At 43.2% G+C, this 27,787-nt stretch overlaps 1 protein-coding gene across 1 annotated transcript; it reads right to left on the bottom strand.

Annotated features, from left to right (window-relative positions):
- Positions 1 to 3,006: 3,006 nt before the first annotated feature.
- Positions 3,007 to 27,333, bottom strand: LOC135261289 (exportin-7-like). The gene is made up of 28 exons (XM_064347427.1): positions 27,304 to 27,333; positions 22,894 to 23,040; positions 22,455 to 22,548; positions 21,525 to 21,691; positions 21,264 to 21,329; positions 17,815 to 17,919; positions 17,206 to 17,371; positions 16,704 to 16,777; positions 15,688 to 15,807; positions 15,325 to 15,471; positions 14,217 to 14,389; positions 13,468 to 13,661; positions 12,989 to 13,094; positions 12,585 to 12,720; positions 10,278 to 10,351; positions 9,947 to 10,027; positions 9,557 to 9,620; positions 9,305 to 9,413; positions 8,925 to 9,031; positions 8,706 to 8,794; positions 8,409 to 8,516; positions 8,099 to 8,181; positions 7,464 to 7,678; positions 6,808 to 6,946; positions 5,993 to 6,153; positions 5,712 to 5,810; positions 5,149 to 5,276; positions 3,007 to 4,797 (listed from the first exon to the last, which is right to left on the bottom strand). Exons 1-28 carry the CDS (start codon positions 27,319 to 27,321, stop codon positions 4,704 to 4,706), a joined length of 3,264 nt encoding a protein of 1,087 aa, XP_064203497.1. The 5' UTR covers positions 27,322 to 27,333; the 3' UTR covers positions 3,007 to 4,703.
- Between the last annotated feature and the right edge of the window lie 454 nt (positions 27,334 to 27,787).

Raw genomic sequence — 27,787 nt, 5'->3', positions numbered from 1 at the left:
CACAGAAAACACAGATGCTGGATCCTATTGCTTTTTTTCGGGAGGCTGATGTTCATGCCGGGCAGCAAGGTATTCTGGGAAATTATTCATTATCTTGCAATCTCAGTTCATAACGCAGCTAAATATTTGAAAAATGAATCGGTTGTCATTATAGTGTGATAGCACATTTTACACACCAAATACTGTATCGTGACTTCACCACTAAAAAACAAAAATGTAAGACTTTGCACATAACGCCCAACACAGGATAGACTTATGAAAGAGAGGCTGGCAGTTTGCAAGTGGAGATATTTTTTCTTTTCTATACTAGGTATCAATGTGTGTTAAAGAGTTTAGAAAAAAAGACAAAGAACAAAAAAAACAAAAAAAAAAACAAGCCAATTTCAAATGTGGTTACATCAAAATAAAAAGAAAACAAAGCGTGACGTATTCATGCATACCAACTAGCCCCGCCCATCTAGCTTTTAATTATGCGTTTGGTGCTCCACACAACCATTTCATTATTTCACTCATCTTTATTTTCTTAAGCCTGATGTGTGATAACAGCATGGGCAGAGTCCAGCCAGGGTGACCCAGCAAGCAAAGAGACGCCTGTCGCTGCCCCGCTGGGCACTGTCATCGGGCCCTCTGCTGCGCCCCGCCCCTCCCCCGACACCTCAACAGAACCCCCCCTCAAAGTCCCCCCCCGCAAGGCCCCCGCTGGGGAGCTCAACCCGGCTCGCTCGCAAAATCACCACAGAATGACAAGACACAAGAGACACGCCCTCACCTGGCAACCCAAATGTGCCTTTAGCGAGCGAAGGGACCTATACAGTCTCTTCAGTGGAACTATGGGAAATGCAGTCATCTCCGCTATACTGTCAATACTGTCATCCTGAGATAAGAAGAGTGGAATAAAATGTCAAATATGTCGTACAAGGTTAATATCTCTCTTAGCCAACCAGGCAACATTGCTATGACCATTGCACAACCGCTGCATAACAATCAGAAAGTAGGCCTGTTTCCGTGGACTCCAGTATGAAATGATGATAAGCAAGGAAACATTTTGTTTGTTGCACGCAATGAATTAAGCAGTATGGTTTTCACTCAGTTATCTTAAAAGGAGAGTCATTACCTATTTGCACATCTTCATTGACCTTTGCTTCAAATACTGGAAGATGGAAGGGACTCATGACACATTGGCACCCTCTGCTGGCTCCCCATAAAAGCACACTGTGGTTCAAGCAAATAAATATCTTGGGACTAAAACATAAAGAATTCAGAGAAAAGGACTAATACTGTAAATATTTGTGCACATGAATAGTTATTCTTTGTGGCAAAATAGAATTACATTACATATCAAGACTAAAACATTTCAGCAGTCATAGCTTAATGATACAGAACCATTTGTTCCATCTTAGAAAGTACATACTTGACATTGCTGTTCTTCTTCCTGGCCCATCGGCCGGATCAACCTATTAGGAGAGCTCAGTATGACTCCTAATCAACTCCTAAACCATTATAACTAGCTTATTCTCAAATGTGAAACAATAAAAAAGCAGAATTTTACAGCACATAAAACCTACTCTTTACTCTCATTTTACGGTGTACGTTCCCTGTCCTGATTATTTGCTCTGAGGGGGGAAAAAGCATTACCATATAATCTGACATTCAGAATTCCAGTACTGAGAATACAGCCAGAACATTACATTGCCAGACCATCAAGTCTGATTTTTGTTAAGATGCTACATCACATAGGGTGATAGAGTAACGATAAGACAAAAAAAAAAAAAAACCAACAGGACTTTCTGTTAAAATAATGTTGTCTCTTGATCACCATTATCTTTCTCTTAGCACTAATTCATGAGGCAGAGCAATAACAGTTCATTCAATGTACAGTTCATTCAATAAAATGATCTTACAGCCATTGAATCGTAAGATGGTTTTATTAAAGTTATATACGATTAATACTTTTTTTTTTAACGTTTTGCAAACTATAAAGAAAAGTCAAATGTGCAAATAAAAGAATGATTGCAATATCAGTGATTGGATTTTGTGTGTAATGGGTATATGATGCATTAACAAGTTATCAGCAATGTGAGACAAATGTACATGTAAGAACTAAGCTTTTATACCAACATTACCCTTCTCCTTCTTTGACCACAGGAGGGCATTAGCTATTCATTGTTGTGAACTGAAACAAAAGCTCCAAATAGTTCACCGGTCACAACAATTCAGCTCAGTGAATAACTGGGAATGGGAACTCAGAGAGGGCTTGACTGCAAAGATGCCTCTTAAGCTTCCAGAATTGCTGGAGGGTAAAACATGACTGTACTCCTTCATTCTAACTGCTGATACAAGATGGCTGGAAGGTTATTCACAGATCAGATCTCTTCGGAAGCTCTAGATATATTATTTCACATTTTTAAGTGTGAGGTTTTTCTTCAAATTATTTTTGGCAATGTGGCATGTGAACAGATTCACAGTTCAGCAGTGCCTTGTTCAGACTTAACCATGCATTGGAATCTTTGTGTGTATCAAAGATCAGACTTTTCAAACCACAGAATGGGATTGGACGCAGGAAGTTCGGATTCGGACCTCGGCTTGCCTCTAACACAGAAATCATGGAATTGATGGTTACCGTTCTTTCCATTGAATTTCTCTTAGGAGATGCTCATAGCAGAGCTTTCTGTACACAAATGAGTTGAAAGTGCTCAACACTTCAGCTTCCAAACTGGTTTTGCAGATAACAATATTTACATAGTCAATATTTACCCACCATTTTGGCCATTTAGAAAAATGGAGGCTATTAACAATCACTTTGATGAGATCAATGAAAAATAAACTCACCGACTCACTACCAATTCAATTTATGGAAAAACGGTCAAACAAAACCTGACCAGACGAAGATTCCAAAAAGATTAAAGCTCACAAGTGTTGCATAACTTGCTTTAAAAATTTCAAAATGTCTACCTAACCACCCCCCTCCCCCACCCTCAACAGTGTGAAAGAATTTACAGTGAAATGTTTCTCAGTACAAACCAATGATGTTTATTTTGCAGTCACAATGCTTACACTACATGTAGCAGACATCCAAACAGTTCAACCAGCTACTTTATCACTCAATGGACCCAACAGTCTCCAAAAGAACACATTCACATCAGGGAACCAAACAAAAATAAAAAATTAAAAAATCCTAACAAAAAAAAGAAAAGAAAACAGTTTAATATCCATGAGTGCTGAACATGGTTAGAGATGATCTACTTCTTCACATTTAGCAGCAACATTTGTTCAGAATAGCAGAAGTTGCTAATATACTTGTATACCCACTCCGTATTTCTAAACGTAAGTTTTAGAGCTACTGTAGTCTATGCATTATTTTTTTTCAGTTATTGAGAGTAAGTGGGCTGTTTTGGAGGCATCTGAAATGTAAAAGGGTTTTTTTTTTTTTTTGTTTGCTGGAAAAAGGGCAGCGAGAGAAACGTAGGACCTGCACCGTCTCGACGTCAGCCACGCCCGGTCTTCGCCCCGGCAACGTGCCAGCCTTTACACGTAGCGCGAGACGACACTCCTTCGGGGCCTCTTCGCCTCGATGGCGGATTAACAGCAAAAGCCACAAGGCGATTTGGCGGGGAAGCCTGTCTTGATTGGGCCGAGGCCGCGCCGGCCCGCAGCAGCGTTAGCGGTGACCGGTCGCGTCGCGCGAGATTGTTCTGCCTTAACGGCGTGTTCAGTCGGGCTGGGCCTGAGAGCGGAGGCGAAAGGCAAGGCCGGCGGTGACCCAACGGAGCCCGGCCGAGGGAACGCGGTGAGGAAGAAGAGCCCCGTTTCCAGGGGGCGGGGTTAAAGGTCACTCTCACGGAAACCCCTAGGTTCACTGAAGGGGAGAGGATGCCCACTGACTCAGACAGATACTCCTCAACCAACATCTGCAAGGCAGCAGGGGTCTGTATTTACAAATCCTTCCGTGCTCAGGGTCGCTTGAAAGGTTAGAGGTTGAGGGGTGTGGGGGTGAAAAAAAAAAATCTACAACAGGTCTGATCATTCGAAATTCTCTCACGCCCAAAACCCTTTCTTTCCCCCTCAAACCAATCCCCATTCTGCCACGCACTCTTCAACGCAACATCATCTATCAGCTGGATATTTCTCTGTAACCCTTCACACACATCCGAACCCTGCACTCAACACTGTTGCACTAATGGACCGTAAAAACTTCAATCACACTATTTTTTATTCTTTTTTTTTTTTTTTTACTTTTTCAAATTGAATTATTATAAACATCGTTCAAAATGTTACGAAAAAAATGTACACTTGATTATTAATTTATACAAGGCAGACAGAAGCAGAGTATTATAATTTAGCAGCTCCCCTCCTGTTGTGAGGACCCTTTTTTCCTTCTGGGCGAGAGTTCGGAGAGGACGTTTACCTCAGCGTTTTTAACGTCCTTGCTTCTCCCCAACTGTCCCTTTTACCCCTCTGAGCCACAGCAGTCAGTGCATAGTCACCGTGACCATCAGTGACCTCTGGAAACTGACTTTAAAATATACATATAAAAAGCACAAAATAGGCAAGGGTGGAAGGAGGGCACCAGGCATGGAGAGGTGTGGCGGGTGGGGTGCTGTGGTGGCGGCCCCCCTGGCATCCGGGCCGGGAGGGGGGGTGGGGGTACGAGGGGGGGTGGGGGGTGGGGTGCGCGAGGCCGTGGGAGGCCGGGCGGAGGAATGTCAGCTCATCATGTCGTTGCTGTTTACCCCGTACGTGGAATTCTTCATGGAGTCGTTGACTTCCCTTCTGAATACTGAGAGGTTCTGTGTAAACCTGGAGCAGAAAGGAAGCCAACGCATGAGGCTTTAAGCGCTACGACGAACAGCCGTCTGAAGTCTGAAGAAGAAATTACCATCTGGACCATCAGGACTCGAGTTAAAAAACTATGCAAATCAATGATTCTGCCACCAACACGATGGAAATGAAAAGGTATTCTCATTCTCAGTATTCTCAAGGACAACTGAAGCTATCATGCAAAAGTAATATATGGCTAATCAAATTTGCAGTGGCTTGGTTTATTACAAGAAAAAAATTACTGCATATCAACAGAAATGAAGAAAAACAATCAATATAAACATTATCACAGACACATATAATACATACAGACTATGGAAATGTGCCCACCTGTCTCGGTTTTTTGTGAGTAAGTTCCGTTCAATGCCTTCCATTAGATTCTCGAAGCATAGGTGCATGGCTTGCTGCTTCTCCGGTGGCTGGCTGTTCACTATACTGTTTCTCAGCTCAGCAAAATACTGAGAAAGACAAGACATCCAAAGGCAGAAACCACACAAGGGTTAGTACACCGCAGTTACGCCTCGCATACACCAGGGGTCACATTTCCTGCTTGCAGAGTGATGAAATGGACGTAAACACCACCAGCGGCGCCAGAACACAGGACGTACTCCAAAAGATACCAAATGCTTTTACAATAGTGCTCAAATGCACTCAAATAAATTCCACTCCATGCTCTATGGAGGATAAATAATTAAAATGCAGTTTTTACTCATTAATACTCATAAATGTAGGAGGCAATGGAGCCTCTAAACTGTACCGTGGCCCACAGAAAAATTCTGAAGCCTTTGCCCCAACAAGTAGAAAGAAATGTGAGCACTCGACAACGCCGAAAATAATTAGCCGTTACAGTGACACCTCGACAAAAGACGCCCGGCGACAAGACCCAAGCTCACCTTCTCGTTTAGCAGGATCAGGCCCAGCAGTGGCCGGGACATGGACCACTGGTTCCGGCAGTCTTCGAAAATGATGATATTAAGCACGGTCGATAGCATCTGCAAGACACAGGGGGCAGACCGTGGCACCACATTTCACACGTTGGGGGGGGGAATCTCCCTCCCGTTGCAAAACGACAAACGGGGGGGGGGGCAGCTGTTAATAAGGGACCAGGCACGCACGGTGGGGGAGGGGGCGACCCCTCTCTGCGGGCGAGGCGGGCGGGGCCCCTGCTCCGTACCTGCTGAATCATCTCCGGGTGCTGCTGCATTATGTGCAGGAAGCGGTCGCTCTCCTGCGGCAAGGGGGCGGCCCTTTTCTTCGTGCTGCGCGACAGCTGCTTAAATAAATAGGTTACTATGTGGTCTAAGCTGGAGCAACATCCTGTACATACCATTGTGTCTGGAAGAGAAAGGAGATGGGATGGGATTAGATCACGCGGGGGGATGTCTGAATGCACATGGGAGGGGGAGAGGGGGGGGGTTGGGGGACTGAGAGACCGATTGGCTGTTCGCCCTCAGGGCAGGGGTGACATTACCTGGTCACAGTGCCACACAGCTAAACCTACATTTTGTGGGAACTAGAATATGAGTAATTTGTATGACTGTTATTACTCACTTAATATTAGAAAAAATACTGGCACCATATAATAGCTCAATAATTTTGAAATAGTACATTTTTCTTCTCACAAAGAAATTGTGGAAGAGTAGTCTTCAAACTCCTTTATGTAACAGCACATCATGTTCACCTGCATTTCTAATACAACCTATGTGCAAAATCCACCTCCTTGGGATTTAAATACTGAGGGCACACACAGAGGTCTTATTGATTATTGAGGGAATGTGTGAAACCGCCCCAAAATGAAGGTGCAGAGGCCATACAGAAACACCACACCCTTAGCAACAGTCAAAACAGCTACGTAATTTATTCAACCAGTAATGCGATGGGATTTTAAATGGACAGAAATTGCAGGTAGTGACTCTGATGGCAAGCAGGACTATCTGCATGGAATGGGGCGGAGAGCCACTGTGCTAACCGGTTAAAGCCAGTATTTACCGAGTGCAGTAAGTCCTTCGGAGATGGAGGAGAGAATATACATGATGACGTGCGGCTCCAGACTGGCAATGAAGTTCATATGGTCCTGGGTCAGGACCTCCAGCAGAGAGTAGTAGGACTGACTTAGCTTAGGGTAGTCCTGCAGGAGAGAGCAGTGGAGGTTAACACTGGATAGAAACGATAGACCAAAATGTGCACAAATCCATACAAATCACTGTTTCTCAATACTGGCTAGAAAGAAGGCACCATCACACATGCATGGGTCTAAATTTATGGCCCCTGCAGAGCTTTAAATAGACAGACCTAGCTGGCTGGTACTCATACAAAAGGTGTGTGACTTGCTCTGTCATAGCACTGACAGCCATAAGCTCAATGGTTTGCTGTCACTTTTGGCAGAGGGGAGTAAGAGCTTGTTTGAATCCCCCTGGCTATGGGGGTCAAGAGCTTGTTTGAGGCCCCCTGTCTTTGGGGTATGAGAACTTGTTAGAGGCCCCCTGACTGTGGAAAGTAAGAGCTTGTTTGAGTCCCCTTGGCTGTGAAGGGTAAGAGCTTGTTTGAGGCCCCCTGGCTGTGGAGGGTAAGAGCTTGTTTGAGGCCCCCTGGCTGTGGAGGGTAAGAGCTTGTTTGAGGCCCCCTGGCGTGACGAGTTTGCTCACCAGCAGGTCGCTCTGCGGGATGGAGAGGAGGAGCTTGATAAACGTCTGCAGGGCGTTGTCCAGCGCGTCGTCCCCGTACAGGCGGAAGACGCCGAAGTTGACGTAGTTTCCGCTCAGGACGGCCTTCAGCATGGAGAAGCAGGTGGAGATGCCCTTCAGCTTAAGGGCGTAGACCTGATCCTTCGGAACCTCCCCTATCGTCAGGATACGGTTGCCTGTGGTCAGGATGGGGAAAAACAAAGACTTCATTAAGAAGGCCTTGCATCTCAAAGCCAATCATTAATTAATAAGCCTTAACCTCAAATTGCATGGATACACTTCATAAAGATTATAATCTAGGTCTTACCAATTGAACATACTTTTTTTATATTACTGACTCATACTGTCAGATATTAATTTCACCAATTGATGTTAACCATCTTTCTCAAGGTCAGCTATCAATCCACTAAGAGACAATTGCACTTTGCACATTGAATACCAAGCAGAACTAAAAAAAAAGAAATAGCTAATTTCCTGAACACAATACAACCTCACTGGTGTCAAGCCTTGACCGTGCCTTCTTTTCATAAAGGTTTACAACACAAATTTACGAATGCATGCCCTTGAGAAAATTAAATTTGTGCCGTCATATCTACCGTATGTAGTGATCATCTTGCTGGTTTCTCTGAAAAGCAGGATTCCATTGGGTGATGAAACGTCAAACTGTAACCTCTGTGACCTACAAGATTTAAAGGCTGTAAGTAGGAAGTGTACATTTACATAAAAATAATCATTTGTAAATTCACTACTGGAATCTGTGGGTCCACACCTACAGAACAATGAATATGCTTTGACACAGCACTTGGATCCCACTGCTGCATTGCAGGTGCTCTCCATACACCAATTTAAGAGACAGGGCAAGATAACATTTACACACTTCCTTCACATGAACAAGGACAATCACACCTGTTGTGAACGAGCTCCGCCATCAGTTTGAGCACCGGTGTGGTGCATGCTGGGACGTGGTACCACAGCTCAATGGCCCTCTGCAGGATGGGCATGTAGGAGGGGTAACTGACGGTAGCAGAGGCTGAGGAAAATCATGCTGAGAAAATGACCAAAACAAAGACAGATTCCCACCCCCGTCGAGTCAACCCTCTGAACAACATCATTAGACGGCTCAGAGTTTGAAAAAGAACCGGTTGAAGACCACACACCAAACTCTGTTTGAAGTGTGTACGCCACTGGACACTGAAAGGATACATCCAGTCAAACAGCATCATGAAGCTGGTCTTAGCAGTGAAGGCAAAGGCAATCCCTCTTAAATCTCTCACAAGGCCCACCAAAGTTCTCTGAAAAGTAAACAGCAATTATCTGACACACAGGACAACGAGGAAGAAGTCAAACACAACTCTGAGAAGTTAATTCAGTGGAGAAACAGAACTGGTTAGTCAGACTAATCCGTGGTCGCTCGACACTCACTTTTGCTTCTTGCTCGTTGAAAGTGTTGGTGCTGAACATCTGTGCTACAGCTTCAAAAGCAGCAGTCAAGGGCAACATGAACTGCTCAAACTGGTCCTCATCTTCACCTGCAGACCAAGACCCAGACAGACAGACAGACAGACAGGTGAGTCACACAGCAGTCGGCAAGTTCTTCCAATGTGCTTCCAGCGAACAATGGGACACATCTATTTCACTATCTCAACTCACATCAGTCCAGCCAAAAAAATCCAGAAATATAATGACTAAAGCGTTAAACAAAAAAGCAGTGCAAGATGAGATAAAATTAAACACTGAGCCTATGACCTCAGGGAGTCCAGTTGGAGCAGCAGTACAGGAGATACACATTCACTGCTTCTCACCCAGGTCCACCATCAGCAGACGCCCCAGTGCAGTGTAGAAAGTTGTCCGACACCTCATGTCACTGAGGTTTGACTGATTGTTAAGGCCCAGGAAGGAAAAGTGCTCGCTCTGTTCAGACAAACACAAAAAAAAACAAGACAATAAAAAGTGAGATACCACAATTCACACTCACACTTTTTTCTCAGTCACTTGCCTTCCATTATTCTAAAAGTGAGTGTGAGGAAGTGTGAAGGCGTCAGGCTGGCACTTACCGTGTGGTTGTTCAGCATGAACTGGACAGCGCTGAGTTTCACCAGCTTTCTCACGCTGCTGTAGGTACACTGAGAGTCAAGGAGAAGTGTAGTACTGACACACACAAAAAACACTAAAGCCTAACGTCAAAAAAGAGAATAGATGCCTAACGGGCACACCGTGAAATATAAAGAGGCAATAAAATGAGTATTTACAGGTTAGAAATAAGGCTAACTCATGACTGGACAAAGCGGATAGAGCTCTTTTAAGTATGTCACACATATACTGTGAGAGTAACCTTTCCGTACCCTCGGAGTGAAGTGCATACTTCACGTTTGAATGAAAGGTGAAAGTTGAAGGTAGGACGTAAATGTGAGGGGAGGCAGCCAAGCGGACAGTAAAAAGGATATCCAATGGAGAGGTCGTTGAGAAGCTGAAGGGTCTTGGAGGTAATGGGTTCACATCTTCCCCAGTACTTCAGATTAGTGATTCTACACAAGATGCAAAACCATTAGTTTTATGGCAAACAGCAAAATATCTGTAAACAACATTCTCTAAAATGATGTAAGCATGTCTGTTTGCATAAAGGAGCAAATAAGAAATGATGCTTAAGAGACTGATAAATATATATACCAACTTCTATACACTCTAATCAATCCATAGCTGAAACAACAGCTTCCAGCTAAGAGGTGTATTCACTGAAACAATGCATCGTGGGAGATGAAGTTTTGCTCTACACACATTTTCCCGATGAAGACGCTTAGCACCATGGTTTCGTCGTTCAAGCCAAGGACCTCACTGAGACGGCGATAAAGCTGAGGAACAGAGACAAAAGATCTAAATGAGAAACTCCACAAAGATTTACACCACATCGTACAGCTCTACATATTAAACTATACACATCTGTCATTTTTATCCGTGTGCTTAATTTCCACTGATTTGACCTTATTAAGGGTCACATAATGATTTTATCATATACGTGAACTGACATGTTCACCTAATTTTTATGGTATGTAAAAATTTGATGATGTATTTGTACTATGATTTTAAACCGATGACTTCAAGATTTCACAAGCCATTGCAAACTCTTTGCCAATGCCAAAGAGATTTTGATGAAACATCTGATGGAAATTGTGCTACAGTGCCAAATCGGAAAACCACTTTTGTGAGCACGACAAAATTTCAAAATCCAAAACATTTCATAACATATGGATCAAGCCATATTTTACAACTATAAACGCAAGCATTAACACATGTTTGTGAGCAAATGGGGTGAACTTTCCTTTAAAACGAAATTGATATATGTTCCATTTCAGGTTTCGCAAGCTAAAATTGAATCAGAACCAACAGCCAGGAGATAATCTGAAACAGATTGTCGAACACATATTTAAAAGAAATACCTCTGCACTAACATGTACCATACTCTAAAGTTCTTGAGAAACTTGAGCCATGATCCAGGTCAACCAGGACCCGAAGACTGCCAAGAGGTAGCTAAATATAAGCATGATAAAGCTTGTGTTTAATCAGAGCTCTCATTTACAGCCATCTGCTTAGCCTAGATCCATTTTTTAAAAAACATATCACTGATGATAAAGTAAATCGACACAATATTAATACAGACAAGAGGGTTTGAGTTATGTTTAAAGTCATTTATGCTGTAAGTATGGGACTCAGCTGTTTCCGAGGTAATCCTAATTTGAAATGTCTTTAACTGTATGTTTGTTGTTAACTCCTTGTCCATTACAATTACATTACATTGCATTACATTCTGCAGACAACTTACACAGCCTCCATACAATCCATTCATACAGCTTGACATGGACTCAAGAAAGTCTGATTAAGTAACTTGCTCAAGGGTACAACAGAAATGCCCCATCTGGGAAATTCACCTACACTCAGAGTTCCGAGCCCCGTTCCCTGACCACTATGCTACACAGCCATACAATCTTTCCAGTTGATTTGAAAATAAAAGATTTTAAACCATTATAGTATATCAAGGGTAAAAAAACAAGACTCATTTCATTTGAACCATCTAGGTGTTGTGTTGATCGAGCATTACAGAATGCTCTTAATCTTCTGCCAGAAACAAATTTAATACCTTTTGGCATGAATAAAAACTGCCAGCTAATGCGGCCAAGGTTTTATCACACAGTCTACTTAGTGGAAGATATTACCTCCAGTAAATCTAGCTGGCATATGCCCACAAGCTTTTCAGAGGAGCTTCCAATGGGAATTATTCACTTGGTTCAATGCAATGAGAGAATCATCAGTGTCATTGCTGGTCAGTGGAGCCCGAACACAAACACACCCACAGAACCTCCAATTAGTGCAACTGCCATCACAGCTGATGCCAACTGCGCACTTTCCAAACAACCTCAATAAAACTGTCAGAGTGCAGTCTTGTGGATGCTTGGTTTGAGTGTCCTCTGCTGTCACAATGCAATGTTGTGGCAATCCTGGCTCATGAGATAACCACAAGATCCAGTGGTAGGGGGTTAAAATAGTGTAGAATATGAGGGGTTCAAATACTTTAATAAGACAAATCATACATGGTGGACTATCAAAACTTCTCCCTTCATTCCACAGGTCAATCACTGCTTACTATAGCCCATAATTTAGGAAAGCAAGAAGGAAACGGTGACGTTGAAAGTCCAAAGCCGACAGAACACTAAGACTAAATCAAATTCCATAATAGCAGGGAACGGGGACAGACATGAATAAACTACCATAACCACTTATCTGAGATGTTCACATTTTGAAGTCTCTGGACAGCACAGATAAAACATATTCAAATGACATTTTATTTTACCCTGTCAAATATTACTGCATTTTTGTGCTCTTTCAAAATAAAATAAAAGGTAATTGTTATATGACATTAGCTGCATTCAGAGTTGTCCTTCAAACAGTTAAATCAGTGATGTTTTGTGAGCTGTGATGTCACATGTGACCTAAGGGTTTCAGGGTATGCCTCTACACATCCCATATAAGCTTCAGTGTCGAACCGCTGTGAAATGACTGTCCACAAACACAGCATAAGCAACCAATTACCTTTGAGGATTTTTGCACCTGGTCTCCGATGTAGATTTTGCGGAACTGCTCGAAGAAGCTGAGCATGGCCAGCTCGAGTTTCTCGTTGCCAGCCTGCGCCAGACGGGAGTCGGTCAAATTCATTAGCTGCAACACCCTGGAGAGGAGACAGCAAGCCAATGACAGCGCTCACGGTCACGTGACCATTCGACAGAAAAGGGCAGAGTCACCATTCTATACAAAACACATTTACTTGCCAATGTATCACCTCTAAATTCTTATACTCCTATCGTTTCCAGAGAACTATGTACCGCCAATTACAACGTGAAACTAAACGTACACAAAGGAGGCTCAGCCTCCTCTAAGAAATGAAAAAATAAAATAAAATCTGGGGACTGCTAGAAACACAAGACCGGATTACTTGCCGACACACTAGCTCTCCATCCATAGCGTCCTGCTCGTCCGTGCTGGCGAAAGACACGCGCCCGCCAATCACCGCCCCGATAATGTACACCAGCCAGGTCAAGCGCCCTGCGGCCACAGAAAGATTCCGCTACGGTCAGAATTCAGACACTATTTATTTTTCATGCATGTTTTATAGCATCGCCTCCTGCATGCCTCTGAATCATGTAGCGTACTCATCTAATTGCTCTTACCGTTTAAATGCTACTCGCTTTGTTTCATTCCTTTTCCATTTATATTTTCATGACAGTGGCCTTGGGTTTAAAAAGGCATTTCTTTCAGCATACAATGTATTATTAAAGGGAACTGTCAGACTGAGTCACCCAGAAATAATGCGAGTTATAAAAGATTAACCGGATGGGGGAGGGGGCTGTAGGCCTACAGTACATCGGCGTGAGGCCTTCTCTTGGCTGCTCAAGACGCTGGTCTCTCTCTCTCGTACCCTCCTGCACGGCGATGTCCATGGCGCTGGAGTTGGTGGACTGCAGCAGCTCCTGGTAGGACTGCGCCGACTGGTCGAACAGCTGCACCAGCAGGGCGCAGGTCTTCTCGTACTCGCAGCGCCCGATGGTGGACAGCTGGTCCAGCTGCTGCTGCACCAGCCCCGTGTCGTCCAGAGGGTCCTCCAGCCCGTCTCTGCCAAACAGGACACACACGCCCATCACGCTCACTGGACACTGCTAACAGACCCTTCAAACTGCTCAAACAATGTCATTAAACCAATGAGCGCATTGATAAACTTAAGGCTCTCAGCGGGAGCCGTGTAATGAGAATGACCCAGATCTGTTCCCTGAACCCTTTATATCTTACACCCACTGGTTATTCGTTATGCATGTCTAGACAGTGCAAGTCTAAGCATCGCTAAAAAGTGCAGCCTTTTCTCTTATTGCCACCTCTTATCGAAGGTAAAAACCTTAAGCTACCAACTTGAAGTCTGCCAATGCCCCAGCCACTCAACTGTGCTATATTCCTCTTAATGCAGTTCATTTAAATAACAACGATTGTGCAACTCCAGCTTATATTAAATAAATAAATAAATCAATAAATAAATAAATAAATAAATGAGATTAATTCCTGAAAAAAGTCCTTTGCATGAAAACACTTCACCTAAGTAGCGTGGGTTTGTGAGTGAGGCTCAGAGACACAACAACAGGAGATGTAGAGAATGTTCCAGAGTGAGAGCCTCCCTACCTGAGGATGATGTGCACAGACTCCAGGCGGGAGGTGATGTAGGCCTTGGTGACCTCGGGCGTGTACGTCTCCAGCAGGTGCGGCTCGGTGGCCTTGACGTATGGCACCGAGGCCGCCAGGCGCTGCCACAGACTCAGCAAGTAGTGCACGCTGTTGGGGGCAAACTCCCAGTGCTGGGGGCAGAACGCAAGGGCAAAATCAAAGGTTATTAGCAGGCGGTTAATCAGTTCCATGTATAGGCCCTGTTGTACGGCTCTTCACCCAGACTCAAGCTGGAATGCATTCCGTTTCCCGTTACCAGATGTGGAATGGCCATAAAGACGAGGGCTCTCACACAATACAGTCAGGTAGAAGAGGAAGGCTGGGTTTACAATTCAAGAGCCAGTTAGCTGTCGTAGCTCCTTCACAGCCACTAAATTTAGCTCCGCTCAACACTGAACTTCAAATAATAACACACGCTGTCGTACTTGAAGTTGATAAGTACGCAAAAAATTTTTTTTTTTTTAAATATCTTGACGCTTGAATAAAAAACGGCTGCCAAACTGCTTGGCCCACTTACAAAGTGAAAAGAAACTGGATCCAGAATACCCAACAGAGTTTCAGCAGCAGGGAAACTATACACGGACGTACAGTATAGAGCGGCTTAACTGTACCCTCATCGTGATGGTCTACAGAAGGGAGCCAGTGCAGTCTTGAGCACTGGGTATCAGGGCAGACTCCAGCTCTAAACCACATCACTCATTTTGTCATGATCTTGTGCTCAAACTATGCCAGCTGGCCACCATGCGGGCGCAATGTCACCAACAGTAAATCATTCATCTGCACCCGTGCCTCACAACCCTAACACACAACATCAAGCTACTTTTTCCTGTCAATTTTTGCCTGTTGTTACCTAATTGAAATGAAATCTAACTGAAACAACCAGGTTTACAGTAAAATACTGTAGAATGTGGACCAGTTTTATTTCCAGGATTAATCCTCTTGCAACAGCACTGGTGACCAATTTCACTCCTTATATTAGCCTGTGCGCTACAGTGGTAAGCACCAGCCACTGGATCTTCGGAAATACGGTAAACCGCAGCTAAGTTTTACCAGCACAATAACTCACCTGTAGGCTTGTGACCGTGAAGTTGGCGATCAATCGGATGACCTCAGGGTAGTTCTCCACCTTGACTAGCTCCCCAAGCTGGTAATTGCTTTTCAGCCGCGCCAACAGTCGACAGAATTCGTGGTAGTTGTTTGGGTCCGATAAGCTCTGGAGAACAAGGGAGAGTCATTTATTACCTCCTCACGGGTGCTAGGAAAGCCGTTTATTATTCCAAAAAAAAAATAGGTCAATCAAGAAGCATTTCTTTTCATACATAAAGATGCAGATTTAGGCCCCCGGCCTTGGATTCCCATGCAATTAGGCAACTTCAAACATGCACTTGCACATAATCAACGGTCACACCTATCTCAGATCCCAAAGTACCTGGGGGTTCTCCAATATCCGTTTGACCCCATCCACAAGATGGGACAGGAACTTTGCTCTTTCTGCATTGTTGAAGAGGGATCTTCGAACCGAGGCTATTTGTACTAAGCATGATAAGACCTGGACACAAAAGCAGAAAGACAAGTAAAAAATTCTAGTAATGCAAAGCGGAAAAAAAAGAATTGTTGCCACGACGTCATTTGAATCGATCGACTGGCTTGTGGATCATTTCATTTGAAACCAAAAACACTCCGCACATTTTGCTACTCTGAGAGGTCTGTGAGCTCACAAAACCCACATTCTCAATCTTAATATAAAAACTGAACCCGGGCTGCCAGGAGGTATCTACAGATATAGCACTCGTTCTGAGGGCAGTCACTCGCTCGATGGTCTGGAATTGGATTCTGACTGTGCCAGTTCTGTCTATGGCAGGCAGTCCCTGCACTGCCCTCTCTGGTAGATTTGAGTAACTGCAGTCTGCCTACATGGGTAGTGCTGTGCTCCGACATGACTGCTGATGTTGCAGTGATGATGTGGGCCAACAAATATGAGGACACTCAAAACTGGAATAAAAAAATTGCAGGACAAAAACAACGTAATTAAATTAATAAATACCAGAATTTGACAAAGCATCTGCCATACCCATTAGCTAGCAGAGACTACCCATGTATTTGTTTTCTTACTCTAAGACAGACTGCAGGTCTCTGGAAAACATATTTGACTGGGTATTTTTTTCTCTTTGGGGGGGGGGCGTTCCAAGCCACAGGAAAAAATCAATTCACTTAAGCGGTTCATTCTGGATGGTTATCTCCAGGACAATGACCCCCAGGAAGCCACGCATTAGATACATTTTTCTCTTTAGATGGACGGCAGGGTAGCGTTAAAAGTGCCGAGCCTGTGACTGACCAATTTACGAGCCTGTCAGGGGAACAAGAAAAACAGCCAGACCACCGGGAGGGGTGGGGGTGGGGGGGGGGGGGTTACCGTGGCACTGACCACAGCCCGGCTTCACTCACCAGTGGGGAGAGCGACGGGGGGATGGAATGATACAAATCAAAGAACAGCTGCAGAGTTGAGGAATCCAAGAACGCTGTAAGAGGGGAGGAGACAGAAAGAGAGAACGACAGTCCGTCAACACGGCGAAACAAGCCACTGAGAGCCCCTCGATGACACTACAACGCTGGCAGAGCCAGGGACAGTGATATCAACAGCTACACGATAGCACCTGTCACAACAGGCATAATTATTCGATCAAAGCTAACAGCGACTTGGTGATGATTAGGAGCCATAGAGCATTAATGACAGGCTACAGCTGGAATAGCCCACAAGCAAAGGGCCCTTCATGAGACACCAATACATTCAGAGAGCTACACTCAGACCAGAGACACAATGTAAACCCACAGCAGGTCTCATAGGTCGAGAGGTCAAAAAGAGCTGCACCTGAAGGACGTGCTGTCGAACTAGGAAAGCCACATAAAAGCATGGGGGGGCACGCTCCCTGGCCCTCGTCAGTCTCACCTGATCTCCAGCTGGTGGGGATCTGCACCGTGCACAGGTCGTCGGAGGACTCGTCGGTGGAGGTGCCGATGAAGTCGAAGTTGAGGCAGTTGTGGGCCAGCTTGAGGAGCTGCATGAGGAGGCCGTGCTGACTCTCGTCGTTCAGGTTCAGGTTCTTCCCGGAGGCCTGAGGACACGCGCCAGCACCAGGGCGTCAGTACACTACACACGTGCAGGGTGGGGTCAGTACCCCACACACGCGCACAGGGTGGGGTCAGTACCCCACACGCGCGCACAGGGCGGGGTCAGTACCCCACACACGCACAGGACGGGGTCAGTACCCCACGCACGCACAGGGCAGGGTCAGTTCCACACACACACACACACACACACGCACGCACAGGGCAGGGTCAGTACCCCACACGCACGCACAGGACGGGGTCAGTCCCACACACATACGCACGCATGCATAGGGCGGGATCTGTCCCAAACACTCATACAGAGCAGGGTCAGTCCCCCACACATGCACAGGGTTGGGTCAGTCCCCCACACATGCACAGGGAAGGGTCACTCCCGCACACATTAGGGTGTGGAGACGGTCAGACAGACCCTCCTCCTCGCGGCCCGCACCTGTTTCAGCAAGTTGCAGGAGAGCGTGAAGATTTCGAAGAGCGAGGAGTCTCTGAACGACGACGCTATCTTCCGGTGCTTCGTCAACGGATGCGACGCGTCGGCCTGGGGGATATAATTTCAGCCTCTCAGAACGCAGCGGTGACGTCAAGTCTTTCTACAACAGTGCTGACTGATGGGCCACATGGGGCACAAATACCAGACTGCAGTAAAGAGGTCATAAAGCATCCGCACTGTGGCTGTGTCTGAAGCCAAACACCCTATTCGGAAATGCACAGATAACGCATTGTATACTCAAATGTTTTCTTTATGAAGACTAACGATAATTACGAGATGACATTATCAGAAAGAATGAGAAAAGAAAGGAAAAATGTTAAAAGAAAAAGAGGAACAAAATACCACCCACATAGAGAATGTGTTGGCTCCTCCATTCCAAATAGAGGTGCAGATCATTTTCTAGGTTTAACAGCAGTTACAAACAGTGTTGTCTATTATTTACTCACTACATCAGAACATATTCAAGTATCCTTTATACAGTAACACATTGACAGATATTACATAAAAGCTACAGCATAAACAAATAGGGAAATTATTAAAACCATGTTATGTTATGCTATGAGCTCAGTTATTAACAAACCAATACAAAGCTATAGTAGGCTGGCAGGATTCTGACAGAATTCCCACTGGTTTACCAACCTTTAATTATCCATGTAACACTATTCTATATTACTTGTGACGATTACTTAATTACACAGTATACAGTCAGCAACTGGTTATAAACCTCATGCTCTACATGTTCATGCCTGCTCAGAAACATACTTTCATATCTGGTTGGCACGTTTAAAAGAAAGTAATCTTTGGTGCAATTACAAAAAATCATTATCAAAATACTCTAGACACAAACAAAGCAACTGTGCCTATTGTATACTGCAAATACTACAGTTATTTTTAAGCTGTTTAAAAGCAATGCAATGAAGTAGTATGTTTGCTCCATGACCTAACATAATTGAGATGGATCTAGAAATAAACTGTGTTGCTAGGAGACCAAGTCATCTTCAAATGTTGGTTGATCTAAGGCAGCACTGACAACAAAAGACAGCAATTTACTACAGTACATTTCTGAAAAATCTACAACACAATCAAATGGCTTCTGAAAACATCTAGGCTATACAAAGAAAACTGATTTCTCAATATTTTCAACGCTCTGTGGTTAATCAGAAACATAATAAGATTATAGTTATATGCTCTTAGTGCTCACTGTGTCATGTTGCTCTATTAGAGGACATGAACGTCATTCCATATGTGAGTACAAACAGTCCAGATTTCACAAGGTTGCATACGACTAGCTCTTGCAGGGATGCCAATACAAGAGTGAAAAAAACTGAAACATCTTTTATTTAATCTATACAATTTTATTATTTAAATGCACCAAATGTTCTCACAATAAACATACAATATTAATTAATATGACGCAAGAAAAAATCCTACCATGTTTTCTATAGCATCCACTGTCTTCTTTTTTTATAGATGAAATTATGACACACAGCACTGAATCATTTTCAATCAAGTTAAATTTAGTAGTTGTCTATGACCATGAAATGCACTTTTGTACGTCGCTTTGGATAAAAGCATCTGCCAAATAAATGTAATTTAATGTAATGTTAATCTCAATAAATGGAAACCTAAAGCTTAAAGCTTAAACCTTTGAATGTAGGTGATTATAAGGATTTTAATCATTTCTATTGAGGCTATCAGTCAGGGCCAAAATGCCTACCCTCTCAGGAGCACCAAATACAAGAGAAAGAATCTCAATTTAAATTTTAGGTGAAGTCAACTTTGGCAAGAATACTACTCAGCTATAGTCAGGTCAAGGGATAAGCATACAAAAGTAGTTAACATGACTCCAAAACTTTTCTTGTATGCATGGTTTTAAATACTCTCTACAAAAGCGTCTGAACTTTGGCATCTTCACGGCAAGCTAAAAACGTGCTTTATTAAATACTACTAAGCATTTCCAGATAAAACATTACAAGATAAGGTCTTTTCCCTATTGAATGTTGGCTGTAGACCAATCCAAATCCATGGGTGTCATGAAAACTAGGCTACACACACAACTTAACAGTTTCAAGTCCTTCAAACTTCAAGACAATGAATATTGTTGCAACCAATAATACATACTGGCATCTCTCCTATTCACCCTTCACCTATTCTAGCCTGAAACCAAGACTACAATCCCACCTTTAAAATGATAAGGACAAGGCTGAAGCCAAAAAGCTCCTAAAACAAACAGGAACATAAGATGGCAGCAGACAGGGTTGGGCGATATACAATAACGAGCATCACCACCATGTGGTGTATTGCCTTTCTTTTAGTCTTTTTTCTTTACTTATATCCCATGTGGCAGTTAACATCCAAACTTCAGAGGCCTCGTGAAATGCTTTTAGGAAAGGAAAACATCACCACTGCAATCTACTCACAGAACTGTATCTACTGGGTTTCGATAAGAGAAATGTAGTTTCCATGTGATGTGTCTTTGTCAATCACATGGAAGCTCCAAGGTCTTGCTGATGACTAGCTGCACCCAACAGATAAGTGGTGATGTTTTTTCCCAGAAGCACTTCACATGGCCTCTGAAGTTTGGATGTTTACTACTGCATCTGGTACAATAAAAGAGAAAATGATGAGAGAGGAAATACACCACATGGTGGCAATGATCGTTATTACTTTTGATCATTATCTCAGCGGTACATTGCCTTACGCTAGCTGTAGTACAGGCCTGGCAGAGCAGCACCAGGGAAGCTACCCAGCATCTGGTGCTGTCCATGGGTTGCAGACATCAGGCATGAGATGCAAAGGATTTGTAACCCAGCACTAAATATAATTATTTTTGCTTAATTTGCCCAGTTACTTTTTCTCTAAAATGGGGGGACTATGTACCTACATGGATCACCTGATATGGATGTAAATAACCTCAATTTAAATCTAATAGTCTGTGTATTAACCTCCAGTGCGCCGGAGTACAGAGCCAAAAGTTTTGTCACTGTCCAAATATTCACTGCATTGTATGTATCAGCCTGAGGAGCCAGGTCAACCAAAGGATGATATTGTCATAAAAGATGCCCTAACAAATTGGCAAATGGTAGGTTTCATTTGCCTAGCAAATTGTGTATTGCTGCTAATGTTGTTACATTATGCTACATTGCGAGCCAAACAAAAAGACACGTCTAGCTAACACATCTACCTATACAGCAAACATTACAACTTTACCCCCTTTACTGAATTACTTCTATGCAAAGCTGCTTAAATTAGTTTCTGCCCAGGAGCATAGATTTCATTAAGACAGAGTTTATATCAAATTTGACTTCTTGTTTGTCAATCCCCAGATCAATTTGCTTGCAAACATCTTGATGTTGGGTGGGTGAAAAGGGGTCAAGGGAAAAACATATTACCTGATTAATCTCATTGGTGAGCTGGGAGAGAATAGTCACTCCAATGATGCAATGCTCAACACTGTCCTGTAGTGAATTCAAAAGCATAGGGTCACTGATCAACACACTTTCCAAAGAAACACCGATTTACAAACATGGGACAAATACATGCACTGGGCTCCAATCGGGAAGCTCCAACATCTACAAGAAACGAATATATGAGCAACTCACTGATTAAACGCTGCGGACAGTAGCAGGGAAGACGCATCAAAAAGCAGATACCTGGAGGAACCTGGTCACGTCTGCGATGACGTTCCTGAAGACGTAGTCTTCCTTCTGACAGTCGAACCAGCCCAGCTTGGTGATTCTGGCATACAGCTGGATGAGAGCCTGCGTCACAAAGGCCGCCAGCTTCGGCCGGGTCGCAAGGTAGTTTAGGACGTAATTCCCTGAGAGGAGAGGAGGAGAAAAAAAGAAGAGAAAATGCCACGCCTCCGGTCTAGTGAATCATTCTCTCAATGCTGATTAATGCCACCGAGTACAAACTTTCCCTGTCAGCACCATCTGAGCTTGGACTGCAGTTGTGCTGCATGACACACCATGTGACATCACGTGAACTTTTACTGTACTTCTACATAAACACAGAGAAGGGAGTTGTCATACACAAGACCTACATGGTCTCAGCTTTGTCTCTCTTATAATAAAATGTGTATTTCACCGCTTACATTAATAAGTCCTTAATTAAATGCCATCAGCAACAGTTAATTAAATGGATGAGGGACTTATGTGACAGAATCAGTCGGCTGTAGAAGCCAAGGACACATATTCCCCTGATGGAGACTACATTACGAGCAGAAAAGGAGCGGAGAGACCAGACAGTAGACGCAATGCCCATGAGCTAGCAGACCAAAGCTCATTTACACTGCGTGTGTCTATAGAGACAGAAAATCAAGGCATACTATCCTTTCCCTGACAACACCCACCAGGACACTGGACTCTACACTGAGATGATGACAGAAGGAGACCCTGGATATGTTCTAACCATCAGCTACACAAAGATTAATTGAAGCCAAGCAAGATCACAAGCTTAGCGCACTAGCATCACAAGCTTAGCACACTAGGATCACAAGCTTAGCACACTAGCACACGTGAAAGGCTTTAAAACGCCTTCCTGCTTCAGGAGTCAGGAGATTTTAGCAGTCCACAGCTTACGGATGTCGATGCGCTGTTCCAAGGGTAGGGGGTTGGTTGTTCGCGACACCAATTTGGAAAGACATGTTGCGGCCAGCAATTGTGAATAGGAGGACTGAAAGAAGAGAAGAGTGAAATCAGAGTTAAGTCACAAGTGATGGCACATAAATACTGACTAATAAAACAAATAAACAGCTGATTCAGTGGATCCTTCTCTGACAGTTTGAGGTAGATAAACGGTTCAAAACCATGTAAATTTGAGTTCCGTATCAAAATGCTACATTTATTTCGCCCTTCTGAACTCATGCAAAATTCATGGAAACATTGAGAACATCACCCCTTTTTTTATTCTAAGTCTTGTAGTACCACACGGAAGGCGATCTTTCTTTCGGGAGGATGACATTAGCGGATCAAAGTCGCCAACTGTCACTCGCATCCAATTTTAATGAGCTCTACTTACGCTTCCCCTCTCGAGCAGGAGCTGGCATTTGCTCAGGCAGTCAGGGCTGTTGGTGAACTCCACCAAGGCCTTCTCAGCCTGGAGCCGGATGGTGGTGTCTGTGGTCTCGTACAGCTGTTTGCACAGGATCTCTAGCTGGGCTAGACTCTGGAACGCAAAGGGGGGGGGATTAAAATGCGTCGTGCGCCGGCGCGTTCCCCGACGATCCATCGAGTGATCGACACGGTGAGAGGCGTCGCTCACCGCAGGGGACAGAAGGACAGGCGGCGAAGCCAGGGAGGTCTGCGAGATTCACGGTTCAGACAAACAGTGGGAGAACAGAGCGGTCCACTCTGTTAAATGGGCCTAGCAGGAGCTAAAATAATAACCGGCTACAAACTGATCTAAATATATAGGCTAGTGAACAGATAGTTGTGCAAAACTGCCTTTTGCATCCACAGTGCACTACATTTGAAGTCCAGCACAGAATCTTAGTTCATCAAATGTAAAGTCTGGAATTACCAAGTAATCAACATAATGGTTGCATAGTGTTGCACACCATTCCCACAACATGTTGTACGTATGGATGCAAGCCAAAACGGCTGGACAGCTAAGTACCGTACAGGGCACCTGAATCTTGGGAATGGAGGGCTGCAGAGTCAGCAGGCTTTGAGCCCTCCCAGGCACCTATCCATGCGATTGAGTTAATCACTGTATTGATTATACCCAAATGGCTCACCTCCCCTGTTCTGAGAGTAGGGAATCCTGCTGAATTGCAGAACCCCAGAACGATTGTGTAGAGCACAGTGTGTATTTATGCCTCAATATCTTAAAAACAGTATAGCTGTGTGTGTGAGTGTGTGTGTGTGTGCATGTGTTTTTCCCCCAATGATGTAAACTGCAGATTATAAATGATAATAACTATTGGGAGGCCAAGGGAGGAGGCCCCTCATGGAAATGGGAGGAGTAGGCTACTTTGTGTACTATCTGACAACTGCGCCTACCAGGCGTAGAAAGAACTATGCGTGGTAGATAAGAAGACTGTGTTCGCTTTGACTCGGCGAGAGAGAAGGCAGGGATGATTCAAACTTACTAGGACTCATTTGCTAGGAAAAGCAGTCAGCCCTTCACAATATCACCCATCATTTTCACGATTAAAGGCCAAAGTGTGTATAGCAAACTCAAATGTGATGTTTAAGCTTACCTCACTAAATTTTACATTGAGCACTGTGAGAAAGAAGGCGGCTAACTTTATATTCCCATGCAGTTCTTTATTATGAGGCCACATACTGAATAAAACATCCGGGCTGAGAGAAAATCTCTGGCCTTAACAGGCTGAAGATTCAAATTCACAAATATACATTCATGAATATTTCAACACACCTCCAGACTGAATTATGCATATTCAGACCATGTCCTAACAATTCCAATTTACCTCTTTCCAATGATTTATAATAAAATTTCAACATTCAAGATCAAGATCTCATTTTATTTCAGTATCCATCCAGCTCAACAAATTCTTTTTTAAATCCCTCTGGAAAATGTACTAAGGAGTTCCTTTTAAGCACAATTGTCAGTATTGTCTTGTAGGCACTTTGAATCACCCGTTCCAAATACAAATGTTCTAAAATTTGCAAGCATGTTGCTAGACAGAAAGATATGAAACTACCTTGCCAGTCTCAGTACAATACTGAGGCACATACTTCAAAAGAAGCAACGGTTAGCTATTGATTTATTGATTCTAATGCAAGAGATTTAACTATTTAGGCTACCAAAACAACGACCAAAAAAAAAAAGAGTGGAACCAGGCTGTAAACACATATGCGCCCACAAGCTGAATTAGCCCAAATACTGTCAATAAAAGGGTAAACTGACAGGAAAATTCATTGGGTGCTGCAGCAGGAGAGGGAATGAATGTCATAGATCAACTCTGCCAACAACATTCTGCAGTCATTTCAGTAGAGGGCCCAATGGTCACAGGGATGGGACCTGTGCTCTTTCCCTCACCCAACTAACAGCACAAGCTATTAACAAAGGACAAACATACCTTACCGCTGAAAATGCCTCTCCCAAATACGCTCTCAAAAATCTTTTCAATGACATGCAACTCTGACAATGGTAGTAAATAGCCCACATTGTTTTAAAGCTCCCCATATGTACTGAGTATGACACAAATTTCTATAAACCTCATTTTAATTGTTGGTCAAATTTCTCTGCTTTCAAAAAGCTTTTAGTGAAATCAGTAACAGGGAATAGGGCAAAGGTTCATCTTGGTAAAGCTTTCAGTGTGATAAAATGGCCAGATCAGAAAATGGCACAGGTGGCTCCTTAAAACAAGCCACAAAATTCCCCCTTAAGTTTGTTGAAACTTTGCACACTCACAAGCAGACATGTATTACCTTTAATTACAAAATACGAAATGTAATGCAAAATTTACATTTTTGGTTTATTTAGGCCATTTTCTGTGACTGGAGAAAGTTTTCATCCTTGCCAGTGAGGGTTTGCCTTTTGACAACCTGGCTCTTTATCATGTTGTAACCACACTGACAATTTCTAGGAACTGATCCAAAAAATCTCATCCAGAGTTAACTAGCACATTTGTAAACACACACAAAATACATGCAGAATTGTTTTTGCTTGATGCATGTCTAGCACTCAACAGAAGTGTAACTGCGAGTTGAAGATTTCAGTGAACACATAGCTACAGAAAAAGTGTACAAAAATACGTTAATAATTATACAGGTTAATTTCTTAATGAGGTATTCCTCATGTTTAGTAGGATTGTTTACCCTCTTAAAGCACATTATGTACAAAATAACTATGCATGCCATTAAGAATAACATTCATGTTAACGTTGTGCTATATTACAAACAATTACATAAAAAAGATAACCAAATGTTTTAAGTAATTAAGTTAAAGGTGTATTAATAGTACGTTGCTAAACACAAGTTCTTTAATACTTAATTCCTTAAATTTCGTAACACAACGTAGGTTTGGCTCGTTGTCATATCCTTTGTCTTTGAATTTTTTATTAACTGCCAAATGGTTAGTTTTAGTGACCAAGTGTCTCATCAGTTAGGAGCCTATTGGTTTAATTCAGCGTTTAATTTGATCAGTTGAAATTCGTAAGTCGCTGTATTTAATCGTTTGAAATATACCATCGTATGGGATTTAAAAAAAAAAAAAATTATGGCATGCCTACTATTTCTAACATAATGCGGCTTACGAGGGCTAATAATCCCTCTAAACACGAAAAGCGAAATTAAGAAAAAATTAATAACCAGCATACAAACATATACAGTGGCACCCGAGGACCGAGTTTGAGAACCACTTCGGATACATATCTATGGGATATCACTGCCGATCCGCAACGCGCGCAGACACGTGCATGGTACTAACGTTAATTACGCAGATTGTAAAGTATGCGCGCTCATACCTAAAACACACACACAAACAGAATAACTGTAGTTCCTTAAGAAAACATTTCATTGGTAGTAGCAGACGACTTCTGTTGATGAGCATCAGTACAGAACAGGTGCTACACGCATCCACCGACTTTAATATCATGTGGATAGGCGGCCGCACACCGATTATTATACCAACGAATCCATTACAATGATTAATTGTATAACACACAGCATACAGGAGCCAGACCTACGCCGGTAAACATGCCCAATATTTACCCCCTTCGTCTGCTGCTTCAAATCAGTAACCACAAAAGCGATTAACTACAGTTTACATCAAGACCCCAGCACTAGACACTCCTTGCAATCGATGCAGTCGCCAGCTAGACAGATACTCACTGTATTAAACGTGCATCCAAAAACAGTTCGAACAAATCATGTAGCTAACTAGCTAGCCAAGCATCTTGGTAGTTCCCGTTAACAGAGGTTAAATCGATAACTGGCAATGAATTGTACTATTCGGGATTGGATCGCGTTGCGTTTAATTTACATTATTCAGCAGGCCAATCGTATAGGATGTCTTGTTTACTTGTGGAATTGTGCTGAACACGGACCCTCCTTCAAAGCTTGACTAGCTTCACGTTCCAGAGGGAAACATCGTACACGCTCACTGTGAAACAGGACAACATGCATCGTTGCAAGAAACATTTTCTGATGCGTTTCTCTTTTGCACTTCTAACCTGTATGAACCAATGAAACAGATGACAGGCCAAGAGTCAGCGTGTTCGCTAGTCGTTCGCATTGGCTGAGAGCTAAAGCTAGCAACATCAATTCAGCAGAATGCTAGCCAGCTAACTGGTCGCATCCTCAGTTAACCATCGAAACCTTCGGCATTTTGTCTGTTACCTTCAAGCAGAAGGAAGCATTTTTGTATGTCGGCAGTCTAGCTATCGAATATCTAATTTAGCAAAGTGCCCTCATTATGATGCTATATTTTTGCAATTCCAAAACATAAACCTCCAGTTACCTGCACATGATCCGCCATTTTGCTCCATTCATGCTCCTATCACTCCCCCTGAGATTGAGCATGCGCGCAAATGCCTAAATTCTATAAACCACTTGCGCAATTACCAATCCGCATCTTCGTCTGAAGGATGATACGCAACTTTTCTGAATATGACCGTCTATGCGTTACAACGTCAACAGCGGGTCTTTGTTTACATGGTTCTTAAAGGGACCGTCCATCCTGGTCAAACGTCAATCTCCAAATAATCAGAAATAATGTAGGCTACTGAAAGTGGCATTGGGAAACCCAAATCTTTGGGGAAAGCAAATAAACATTTGCACAAAAATGATATTTTATTATTCACTTTATTTACAGGATGGAAAATTAACAAGGTTTACATCCTACACTTTTGATGCACACAATAAGCAGAAGGGGTGACTATAAAATGTACTGGAGTTGAGAAGCAGTAAGTACCACAGTATGCCTAAAATAATCCTGAATTGCA

The sequence above is a fragment of the Anguilla rostrata genome, chromosome 8 (genome assembly GCF_018555375.3).
Source record: "Anguilla rostrata isolate EN2019 chromosome 8, ASM1855537v3, whole genome shotgun sequence".
Classification (NCBI taxonomy): domain Eukaryota; kingdom Metazoa; phylum Chordata; class Actinopteri; order Anguilliformes; family Anguillidae; genus Anguilla; species Anguilla rostrata.
The sequence above is the reverse complement of the archived record's forward strand: the minus strand, read 5'-3'. Positions and strand labels throughout refer to the sequence as shown.